Consider the following 13170-nt stretch of genomic DNA (forward strand, 5'->3'; position numbering starts at 1 on the left):
CTGCCTTTATCCAATTTCTGTTTCCACATTGATTCTCTAGTTGTAGACTGACTTTCGGTTAGTGGACGTTCAACTTTTATGAAGTCTTTCCTAGATTTAAGTCTTGCCTCCGCTGGCTGATGTGCGTACAGGGGATGTCTTCTATCTTCGCACTGCCTGCTTCGTTCGGCCATCGCCAAAATTTGCCATCTGATCTGTGGGGGGGCTATTCCAGAACACATATAAAGGAGATCACGGTTTGTAGGCTTCAGGCATCCCGTGATTAATCGACATGAGGCATTCAGTGCTGCATCTAGCTTCTGAGCATGTGTCGATCTTCTCCAGACGGGGCATGCATATTCAGCTGGAGCAAAGCACAATGCCAGGGATGATGCACGTAGAATTTCAGGGTTTGCTCCCCAGTGTGAGTTGGTAAGTTTACGGATTATGCCATTTCGTGTGTTGACTTTCGCTCTAGTTTTCTCTACATGTTTCTTGTAAGACAATGTTCGATCTAACATGACCCCAAGATAAACTAGGTTTGGGCAGTGTTGAAGTTTAACTGAATTCCTTTCCAATTGTAATTCCCTGTTTGCTTCCTTGTTGTTTAGATGAAATAAACAAGTCTGCATCTTTGCTGGATTAGGTCGAAGCTGGTTCCTGTTGTAATATTCAGTTAGTTCTTCTAAGGCATCTGTTAGGTTTCTCTCAATCTGTTTGATTAATCTAGATTGGCATGCAATGGCTACATCATCAGCATAGATAAAGCTTCTTGTCGTTGATCCAACTGGTTGGTCATTTGTATACAGATTAAAAAGTAGGGGGGACAAAACACTACCTTATGGGAGCCCGTTCTTCTGGTTCCTCCAGCGACTTCTTTGTTCTTGAAATTCCACATAGTATCTTCTGTTGGAGATCAGTGATCTCACAACTTCAGTAAGGTGGTAGTTTCCCGTTATTTTGAAAATTTTTCCCAGAAGGATTTTGTAGTTTATCATGTCGTAAGCTGCTGATAAGTTGACAAACACCACGCCAGTTTTTTCTCCCTTCTCAAAACCGTCCTCTATGTATTGTGTTAGGCAGAGGACCTGGCCAGTGCAAGATTTACCTGGTCTGAATCCTGCTTGTTGTGGAATGATTTGCCTTTCTAGTTGTGGTGCTATTTTATTCAAGATAAGACGTTCATATAGCTTGAAAGGGCAGCACAGCAGCGATATTGGACGATAGTTCTTAGCATCATCTCTTGGTTTACCTGGCTTTGGGATAGCTACTACCTTGGCCTTCAACCATAGCTTAGGTATCGTTTTGTTTGACTAGCAGAGATTATAGAGTTCTAAAAGCCATTCCTTAGCTATGGGCCCTAGGTTCTGTATAAATTCATTAATGACGTCGTCGGGACCCGCGGCCTTCCTGGGTTTCAAGGAACTGATAGCAGATTCCAGTTCTATTGAAGTGAAGTATGGCTCAGGTGGTATTTCAGTCACTTGTGGCCTCTTATATGAGGTGGCAGTCTTACTGTTCCTGGTTGGTTTACCATTCAAAAGGAGCTGATGTGCGATTTGGTTAGCTGTTACGGAAACCTGATCCTTGGGGGCTGCCAGGTCACTGGACAATCACTTTATGATGTTCCAAGCTCTTCTGCTACTGTGCTTCATGTCAAGACTCTCCAATGTATGTTTCCAGGACTCTTGTCTGTCTTTGCTTATAGTTTCAATTAGCTGATCCCAAAGTTTTATGGTTTCTTCACTGAAAGGGTCCATGCTGTACTGCTCCAGGTATTCGTTATATATTTGTTTCATGTCGTTGGAAACTCCGGGAATGTAGAGTGTTCTGCAGCCTCTAGGTATGCTGAGTCTTGCTGATCTTTCAACAGCTTGGACGAACTTTCCGTAGTTTTCAGTGTTTGATGGTAAATTTACGATTTCCATGTCTAAGGTGTCCGCAAATTTTTTCCAGTTGGCCCATTTGAAGTTAAAACGTCTTTTAAAGGGCACTTTTTGTGGCAGTATTACTGGTCTAAACTTTAGCATGATTGGTCTGTGTTGGGTCTTTGGGATAGGGTTGAGAACGAATTTGTTGCATGATCCGGACAAGGTTTTGGAAACAAATATGAGGTCTGGGTTATACCCTCTCTTCCGTCTTGCACTGTTGAATGACGTAGGCTGTTTCTGATCATGGATGAGATTCAGCTCGTGTTCTTCTGCCGAGCTTTACAGTAGTTCTCCATCCTCATTTGTGTCTTGATAGCCCCACACTCTATTGTGACAGTTAAAGTATCCCATTATTAGCTGTGGGTGACAGACATGTTGGCTGAAAGCAAACCTTTCCCCTGGCGGTTTATATATTGATGACACCGTAATGCTTCCGATAGTAACAGAAATGATTTCCGTGTTGTTAACGGTGTAAACTTGAATGTTGGATACTTTGATTGCAGGCCGAATAAACAGAGCACTTCCATACTGGTCATGAGGGCACTCCTTCACCAAGGTCATCCCAGGAATATTTGGACGGCGTTGTGATGGCCCTCTATGTGTCTCCTGGAGGCACAGGACGTCGCAGGAATGAAGTTTACATGTGTTGGATATAAGTTCTTCTTTTTCGGATGATATGCCCTCAATGTTGAGAGATATGACTGTCAAACATGGCTCTGAAAGGGGCTTTTCCTTCATTTTAGACTCTGAATACATGTCGTTTTAGACGTAGCTCAGTGTGTGGAAGGATCTGCCGGTATTTACCGTTGCCCAGGGGACGCCCAACTGTACTTGTACAATCTTCTGGGAGGCTCCTTCCTTGTCCCTCACCTGCAATGAATACATTTGACTTACAAAGCAGCTACCAGCTGACACTGTTTTTTGTGCACCAAAACATAGTGAGCAGCAGACTTGGCTTGACCAAGAAGTCTCGATAAGCAAGGGTGCATGAAGAGCCACAATGCCTATCATCACACAGAAACATAAATATACAACATATTTATGGAGAGATTGCAAGGAAAAGACCAACTTATTTTCACTATCTACACTGAGCAACAGCATTATCTCACTACCTCAAAATACATATTTTTATTTTTGTAGAATGTGTTGGAAATTGTCACTAAACCAAAAATAAGACATGTCATCACAAATTAGTTGCAAGTATTTATCAAAATACCCATCAAATATATTTTCAGATTTATTAGCAATTTGATAGTTGCAAACTCTCTTTCTGTTTAATCAGTTCAAAACTGTTTGATTGTTGTTGTAAAGTCATACAATTCAGTGACTGTAAAATGTAAACTTTCATGGCTGAAATTGTCACAGTTAATAAAATATCCTGTAAACAGATGGATAGTGTCACTGTGGGAAGCCCTTTAAGACCAGTTATAGCGAACTTCTTTGTGGAAAAATTCAAGGAGCAGCCAATGGAAACTGCAAATAAGAAACCGAATATTTGGTTCCGTTACTTGGTTGACACGATAGCTTTGTGGCAGCATGGCAGGGAGGAACTGGATTGTTCTCAAGATTCAGTTTACCAGGGACGAGGAGGCAGGGAGAAGATTAAATTGTCTTTATGTGCTAGATTTCAAGAAAGAAGATGGTATCTTGGTCCACATAATTTACCAAAACAGCATGCACACAGACCGTTACCTACACTGAGATTCTAACTACCACCCACGACGAAAGGAAGGCATCATAAAAATATCAGCGGATAGAGCAAGAAAAATCTATGCACCAGAGCTGCATGATGCAGAATTAAAATACCTCACCAATGCATTGCTCAAGAATGTTTATTCGTTCACTGAGGTGAAAAGAGTATTAAGAGAAATTATTGCGATGCTCAAGTGCCAGTGAAATCAAAAGCTTTCCTGCCATTCATTAAGGAAGTGACTGACTGCATAGGAAGAATCTTAAAAAAGCGTGACATTGTGGTAATTTACACACCCACTCGGAAGAATCAGGATTACCTAAAATCGGCCAAGGATGCTCGCCAAGTGGTGGAAAAATCTGTAATTTATAGGATTCTGGGTAGTTTTCAGGAGGTGTACATGGGTACTACAAAAAGAACTGTCACAAATGACTCAAAGAGCACAAGGGCAATTGCAGAAGAGGGGAGACTGACAGGTCAGCTGTTGCGGAACATGCTTTACAGCCGTGAGACCACCACATTCATTTTGATAGAATTCAAATACTGGCAGCCACAAACGAATACCACAGAAGGCTATTCAGAGAGGCCATAGACATTGTGAAACACCCCAGGAATTTCAATAGGCTGGAGGAGGGCATGAAATTGAATGAAATTTGGATTCTGGTGCTGAAGATGATGTGTACCAGTCTTCCACCATGGAATGGTGACAATCGACAACAGCCAATTTCGCTTGCTTATCAAAACATGTGACATCATGCCAGTGTGTGGGAGCTCATGGAAGTGGAATTTTGCTGTAGTCAGTAGCGAGCCAGGGTGAACCGGACATTCAACAAAGCTGTGGTCCCCCTTGAAAATGTCCTCCGCAGATGGGGACAAACTGTCGGTTTTTAAAGTGAAATCTCTTTGACCACAGCGTAATAGCCTGGAATATTTTATTAATTGTGAATTGAATGACTTTTGAGTGCTGTTTGGCAAATTCAATAGCCATTAGTCCATGCATAATTATAAAACAGTTTAAAAATTTCATAGCAATACATTGAGCTCCAATACTAAAAGAGAATCATGACAATGAAGTCTAGTTTTATTGTGTTTCTGTTCGGGTAAAATGATATCTTTTAATTTCTGAAAGTAGCCAAACTGTGCTCTAATTTCTTCAGTGGTGCACTTCATACACTTCACAATGGACTGAAACAAAAGTGAATTTGATATAATGAGAATAGTTCTGCACGAATTCTTTTTTCCCCCCTATTTTAACTTTACAGTATATGCTGTGCATCAGAGTGAGTGTTCTGACATACCCCAAACTTTGAGTCTGACCATTTTGCAGTCCTTGAGTGCGTCAGTTGGTAGAGTGTTGCCCACAAAAGTCAATGGTCTGAGTCCAAATCATAGTGGGTTTATCATTTCAACTCTGCAAGGAAGTTTCATTTCTTCAGTTGTAGTTTCAGTTTGAGGATCATCTAAAATATCTGAATATTGATACTGAGCTCTAAAACTATACAGCTAATAGACACTTTTACAAACGAATGAAAAGTATATAATTTATGGTTATAAATATCAATTTTTATGTTTCAAGATCAACCAGTCCTTTCCTTCAACTTTGCTGCGGATTGCAGTCCATGGCAGAAATTAAATAGCACTTTTCCATGATTTTTGTGCAGGATAATCCAGAGCAAGGGGTTCTTTATTTGGCGAGAGGTCTGATGAATGTTCTACAGCATTATACATGGGAAGCAAACAGCAGTGCACGGTGTACTGTCTACCTGCATGTACTGGACATGCTGTCAGCTGCAGCACAAGAGTGTTACCCATATCACATTGAGAAAGGTGACTATTTTTTTTAACTGTTATGATTCTGTCACTGTTACACTTTTCATGTTAACCGTGACATTTATAGTTATCACCATTTAACATAATTTATTTAAAATGGATTGAGCTCAGTTGTCAACAGAAATTACAAGATAAATCTGTTTCTCGCACAGTCCAGGAGCAAAACTACAGCAAGAGACAGAACTACTTTTCTCCACACTTCCTCAGTGAAATTGATGATTTTAAAATTTCTGGGTTTGCAGCTGAGTTAATGCTTTCCAAATAGCAGGCAACAACTCTAGGCTCAATATCTACTGGACATAACAGGGGAAAGTTCTCAAACCATCATGTGGAAAGAAAAATGGCTACATTGACTTGGTTACAAAAATCCAGAAGATGACAGTCTTGGTGAAAATCTGCATGATTGAAAATAATGGCTATGAAAGTATATGCTGTAAGATGACTGTCTATTTGACAGCACTATGCAAAAACAAACGGTATGTGTTGAGTAGTAGGAACAAATGTCACTCATCATAAATGAAGAGAAAAAAAATAGAAATTCTGAAGGAGCCAAATGTCATTCTGTTATTCATGACCAAGGGAAAGAATTCTGTTAATATCATGGTGCCATCAAAATAAGTAACAAAAGGGAAGAAAACATAGGTTCAAAGTTAAAGTTAATATGAACATCATAAATTCAGGAAACTATTAAAAATGTTACAAATTCTTTGATGAAAAATGTAAATCTAGGACAAATCCAAAATAAAAAAGAAAAGCAGTATCTTTTATAGTAGTTCTAAGTTTTAGATGTAATACAAATAGTGATTGAGAGACAAACCAATACATACTTTTCAGGCAAAGTAGTGGCACATAGGCATGTGAAAAGTAATGGTATGACATGCATAGGCTTTCAGGCATTCATTATTTTTCAGATCTTGAGATTCATACAAAAATACACATGTACATAAATCTACATGTTAAGATTTTCCTGCTTTTCATGTGAACTATAACAAAACAAATGAGGCACAAAAATGTAATCCTTGCATGGTATTAAAAGCAGTGGATGAAAGGAGATATGTAACATTGAAAGGTCTGATAAAAACAGACAAATTATGCTCAGAGGTAGCCAGAGGATTATGTGGCAGGCAGTAAATGATATGCATCCTTATTCCCAGATGACAAGAGAACAAACAGACTCTTCAGTAAACTATCCTGTTTCAATCATCACCGTTGTTAAATGAATTCACAGTACATCTACATCTACATACATACTCCACAATTCACCATACGATGCGTGGCGGAGGGTAACTCCTACCACAACTAGCATCTTCTCTCCCTGTTCCACTCCCAAACAGAACGAGGGAAAAATGACTGCCTATATGCCTCTGTACGAGCTCTAATCTCTCGTCTTATCTTTGTGGTCTTTCCGCGAAATATAAGTTGGCGGCAATGTAATTTTACTGCAGTCAGCCTCAAATGCTGGTTCTCTAAATTTCCTCAGTAGCGATTCACGAAAAAAACGCCTCCTTTCCTCCAGAGACTCCCACCCGAATTCTTGAAGCATTTCCGTAACACTCGCGTGATGATCAAACCTACCAATAACAAATCTAGCAGCCGGCCTCTGAATTGCTTCTATGTCCTCCCCCATTCCGACCTGATAGGGATCCCAAACGCTTGAGCAGTATTCAAGAATAGGTCGTATTAGTGTTTTGTAAGCGGTCTCCTTCACAGATGTACCACATCTTCCCAAAATTCTACCAAAGAACCGAAGACAACTATCCGCCTTCCCCGCAACTGCCATTACCCCAAATATTTAATCGACGTGACTGTGTCAAGCGCTACACTACTAATGGAGTATTCAAACATTACAGGATTTATATTTATATATATTTAGAGTTAGCTGCCATTCTTTACACCAATCACAAATCCTGTCCAAGTCATTTTGTATCCTCCTACAGTCACGCAACGAAGACACCTTCCCGTACATCACAGCATCATCAGCAAACAGTCGCACATTGCTATCCACCCTATCCAAAAGATCATTTATGTAGATAGAAAACAACAGCAGACCTACCACACTTCCCTGGGGCACTCCAGATGATACCCTCACCTCCAATGAACACTCACCATCGAGGACAACGTACTGGGTTCTATTACACGTACTGGGTTTTGCATTCATAGTTGCCCAACATAAGCACTTAATAATGCTGACACTTGGATATGAATAGACATGGACTGGTATGGTGTGCTGTCCAGCAATTTAATTGTACTTCTGCCAAAGTAAGGACAAGCAATAAATCCATATATAGAGACACCCTGACAAATTTCAAGTGGTATAGTTTACTGTTGAGCATCATCCCACTTAGAGACCAACTTCTTGATATGATGTACATTTCCAACATCCTTCTACCATGTTACAAGTTAGTGCAGTCATTTATCTCTTATAGTTCTTGCCCAATTTCATGGAACTGTGTTCCAACTAGACAAACCACAAACTAATACAACTGCTGTTTTGAGGGTATGCTGCATCAAGGACAACATCACACAACATGCAACATCTTTTTTCAATGTATGTGATAAAATTGGGTTGTGCACTAAAAAATAAACCTCCACTGTGAAGTGCTGGAACAGGTAGTACTGTCTGTTTTCTACAATTTTCTTTTAATACACTCATGTTCATGGTCAAAAAGAGAACATGGCACTATTAGAAATGGTACTGAGAACAGTTCCATGTTTCATGAAAGCAGAAAATAAATTTTTGCTGAATTGAGAAGTTACTGTCAGTTTCAGAGCCACATATCCATGTCCACTGTATGTCGTGATTCAAGGCACCTGGCAGAAATTGATGGAGAATGTTGTCAAACACGTGCATATATATACAATAAAAACCAAAAATCTCGTCCAAATGTGCTATATGAGATGAAACTGAATTTTTCATCAGTAAATGAAGGAAACCATTCTGCCACAATAATGCATGAAGGGCGGAGAGCAGCAAGTTGTTGTAACACAGTCTATGATGGTTCAATCCTATGAGCTATCTGTTTGCAGTATGATGTGCAAGTGTGTGGTTCAACTAAATATTTCTCACATCACATTGACCTTGCCTTTCAAGCAACATTCAAACTGCGCGCCATTCTCCTGACCTTACACTACCCCATTTCTCATGAAAGTATTTTCTAGATCGAGTATATGTAAAACTGGAATCATAAATTTTGGAGCACACATGCAATTTCCGTAGGTGCATTATTCATGAAATAGCCTAATTGAAACATCTTCTATTCCAGTGACTAATAAAATAATCAGGGCAGTACTGTTTGAAAATGAATGAATGGGACACTCCTATCACTGAAATTGTCTGATAAGATGAGCTGAAATTCTAGAATATAAAAGATATAGCTTATAGTATTTAATATGAGCTTGTTCATTTGCTCCTTATGTTTTCTTAGTCTTATTACTCCACAAGACTATGGATTATATGTGATGAAGATTGTGGCCACATTTTGCTCATTGTCTCTACTGTTACCTGTTTGTGACATTTATGTAATGCAGTCAGAATGATAGTATCTGCTGTTAGGATGCTCCTGTATGTGCAGTCTCTGAATCATCTACAACATGTACTCCATTTTTTGTGTTAAACAGTTTCAGTATTGTTTACAATGGGAGAAATGAGGAATATCAAATATTAACCACTTTCACAAAACTTTATGTAATGGTGTGCAGTCTACAACATGATAATTAATTTTTTATAAATAATTTATATCTACTTGACATCATCATTTTTCTCGAAAGAGTCACGATGTATAGAGCTTGGTTTGACTAATCAATGATACAAAAAGTATAAATCCATTCATAATGTTCCAGTTTTGAAAAGAGAAAAATTAATTCCTAATGTCTGTTTTGTATATCAGTGTTCAAACAGAAAGCTTTTAGAAGGGCAGCATTTACACACCACTTTAAATACAACTTATCTCTCATATGAGATGTATACTAAAATTTTCAGAATTTGCAAAAAAGTTGATGAAATTAAAGATAAACCATATTATTAATTATAAAAAATGCAGCTGATAATTCTGTACCCTATAGATAAGAAAAAGACCAAGAGAAAATATGTTTAAAACTATAATACTAATTACTTTTTGTTTATATATTTCCTTGCTTAGTTACAGTGTTTCACAGATAGGTTACGTACACACTAATGTAAAAAATTTGTTCCAGTGGTATCTAATGACACCCTGTATGGCTCTGATCCAAAATTTATAGCAGAAATCAATAAGACGTGCTCAGCTCTCATAGATGAAATTCTTAATCACCTGAAATTTCTTGGTGCCAATGAGCAGTACAAAAAACAGGTAAATATATTTGGAATAACATATAAAACAACTATAATCTCAAATGTTGATGATGAAAGTGCTCTCTGACACAAGTTTATTGCAATAACTGGCATTGTGAATTGTGGTATTGCTGTATATTCTAATACTGTGTGGCTTGATGGCTTAGTGGGTAAGAAGCAGAATATTAATCCAAAAGTGGTTGGTTCAAGCATATTTTTCCATTTCACTTTTTTTCACATATGCAATGATTTTTTGCTGCGAAAAATGCCAATTTGAACTTTGCTCATGGTCCATGGTAAACAGTGTGTTCCCGTTTTACTGAATGGAATTGTCACTTCATAGGTATGAAGAAATCATGGGCATACTACTTCAAATTGATCCATGCCTAGTAGAGCACTGCAATATTCAAAAAACCTTTACATTGAGGATAACTTTACTTACTGGTCACTGTTTGTGACTGCCTTATTCCCTCATCAAATTGTTATTGATTTTGAAGCAAAAATTTAACTTCAGGTAGCTACAGAATTTTGCAACTAGATGCTAAGCAGTGCTGACGATGTCCTCACTGAAAGTAAGCATATTAATTTACCCAAACTGACTTTTGAAACCAATAATCACTATAACTACTTTAATGAGAAAATGTTTATGTCATTATGTTGCTGTTTTTGTTGTTAAGCACAAGTTATGACATATCTATACAGTGGCACGTGATCTACATGAATATGGTCTGGATTCGTAGTCACAGCTTTCGTCCAGTATATAGCAATACTAGAATCTGACAGTTTGTCGAGATTGTTAGCACATTTTCTAGTGGTATATTAGGTTTTATTTCTTGCTTTAGAAAAGAATAGTATAATAGATGTGTATTTGACATCTGTCTGGTATTGTTGACACTTTGCAGAGATACTTAAATTTCTGTTCCAGTCTTCCTTGGCTCTCGATTTATTCACAAGAATTATTATTAGAGGAAATTTATCAGAGCCCAGCATCACAGCATTGGCATTGAACCTTTGGAATCTAGCTCACAGGCATGGTCAAGCAGATGTTAAATTGGCAGTAAGTTCTTATCTCAGTGAAATATAATTTCTGCATTCAAGAAACTTAAAGAGGTGTTCTTAACATTGCCTGTAATACTTCCGTGTTTATTTGCTTTTCAGGCCAGAACCATAGAATACATCAAAAGAAAGTCACAGCAAGCTGAAGGAAATGCCTATTCTGAGCTCATGACAAAATTACCTATGAAAGTATAGAATGTAAAAAGATCTGCAACCCTTAAAAAACTTTTCTCCCGTCTTCTTGCTTACAAAGACTGCATGTTATGCAACTGCTGTGATAAATGTATAAGCTGCCGAATCAATGTATATTTAAATATAAATGTATTTCTCAGAATGTAATATCATTATTTGTAATACTGTTATTTGTTTGGATATTAAAACCGGAAAAAAGATAACTTGTTTTGCCTTTCTTCTCACTTTACTGATGTGAGTTTGGCCTCACTGTATTAATCAAAAGAAAACAAGTAACACATGTATTCATCCATTATGCATATGGACAACCTATTGCCAGAAGAGGAGAACTGCTGAAAAATTAATATCTGTATCACGAACTGTCAAAAATGCACTTAATTTTCAACCTGGTCATCTTTTGTCACTGAACAAGTCCAGAATTATTTAATTTTTGTTACACTACATTGATCTGTTTGCTAGAAAACTATAGTAGGTTGTTTTCCCTTAAGAAACCAATTACACCTGATACACTAAATGTATAGCACAGCCTTTACAAAAGTGAATTTAGGAAACAACTAAACATGTAAAAATACAATGTGATAGATAGCTAAAAAACCTGCAACTCTTCCACATCTAGTTAGAACTCTACGAACCTAATGGCTGTTCTAGCATGTGCATCGAGTCTTTCCATAAGTAATGGAAATTTTCACTGTATGATTTTGGGGACTGTTCTGCTCTACTGGAATGCCTAAATCACTGGTTGTCTCTTCAAGTTTGAAGACTGGGTTGGCTTCCTGGAGGATACCAGTGGCTGTGAAATGGGAAATTCCCCTGAGTGACACACAGAGTAAGCTTCTGCAGTTCACGTTGTAATCTACCTGCTCCTTCCTATTTGCAGCTGTTATCCACATTAGTCTTTTATGAAGAGTTGAAAGGAACGAAGATTACAATAAACTTTCTAGTTTACTTATCTTTTCACATAGAGTTGGCTCCAGTGCTTCTTGTCCAGGGGTCTGATTCTAGAAGCTGAAATTCTCACATTTTAGGTCCTCATGGTTTGAACATTGTTGTTGCAGAATTTTTGTTGTTACATTAATATATTTTGTCACATTTAAGTATATCATACATTCTTTTGATTTTTCACATTAACAAAGCTGTACAATTTTTCTTGACAAATGAATTTCTATTAGTTTCAATTATTATTTCATAAATGAATACAGAAATAAACATAATAAACAGTACTAGATAGCGTAATTAATAATAGAAATTTTAAGTGTGCGAAACAATTCGTAATTTCAAATGTTTCTAAAAAAATTATTTTAACTGTACATTCAGAACTAGCTATTGTTCATAACACCCAAAATAAAGTAATTTCCCTTCATGAATTTTAGCTTGAAAAGTAACATATTGTGTATAAAATTATATGAAAGTTTTCAGAAAAGCAGCTGAGATAATATTGACCTGTCCAAAATTTGAAAAATAATACTGGTATCGACAAATATTGTTGAGGAAAAGTAGTGCTAAAGGAGGATGACCCATTACAACGTCCACTGGCACATGTGGTCTTGGAGCTGCAGGAGCCTGTGGAGATGGCTCAGTCCTGCTGGAAGATTTTGTTTTAACAGTATATGGCACCATTATGTTACCTTCTACCTTCTATGATGATTCCTCAGACACCAGTCCCCCTAAATTCCGATGACTTAAGTCTACTCTTGAACTTCCTGGATTTTGATGGTATATAATCATTCTAATTGCAGATCTCTTGTTTAACAATCTGGCAACTACATTCCATACTTCTGTTTTTATCACTATTTCTTCCATGTTAGTATTAGGTGTTATTGCATTTGTATCCTAATTATAGTTCGGACTCTGCAGCATAATGTGATCTATGGTTCCCTCATGACCACAATGACAAATGTTTGTTTGCGATTTTGAATTCTTCTTAAGTGATTGGGATATGGGCCATGCCCTGTTAAAAAGTCCGTCTCTTACCGGGGTTGATGTGTTTCAGTTGTAGTCTATCCTTCACGTTTGGAAATGTTCCGTGAACTCTACACCTCACAATGAGTTCCATTCACATTGCCACTTCTGCATCTTCCAGTTCCACAAGCCTGGTCCCCCTGCAGGTTCGGGGGTTAGAATAGTCCCGCGGCATTCCTGCCTGTCGTAAGAGGCGACTAAATGGGGTCTCAACTGTTTTGGCC

At 37.9% G+C, this 13170-nt stretch overlaps 1 protein-coding gene across 1 annotated transcript in view; it reads left to right on the forward strand.

Annotated features, from left to right (window-relative positions):
- Positions 1-11170, forward strand: part of LOC124789365 (VPS35 endosomal protein-sorting factor-like) — a 105509-nt gene extending 94339 nt beyond the window's left edge. The window contains exons 17-20 of the mRNA XM_047256692.1: positions 5262-5427; positions 9625-9758; positions 10665-10796; positions 10898-11170. Of these exons, the coding sequence (XP_047112648.1) occupies positions 5262-5427; positions 9625-9758; positions 10665-10796; positions 10898-10990 (525 nt within the window). The 3' untranslated portion in view covers positions 10991-11170. The remainder of the gene's footprint in view (positions 1-5261; positions 5428-9624; positions 9759-10664; positions 10797-10897) is intronic.
- The last annotated feature ends 2000 nt before the right edge of the window (positions 11171-13170 follow it).

Source organism: Schistocerca piceifrons, chromosome 3 (assembly GCF_021461385.2).
Source record: "Schistocerca piceifrons isolate TAMUIC-IGC-003096 chromosome 3, iqSchPice1.1, whole genome shotgun sequence".
NCBI classification, from domain to species: domain Eukaryota; kingdom Metazoa; phylum Arthropoda; class Insecta; order Orthoptera; family Acrididae; genus Schistocerca; species Schistocerca piceifrons.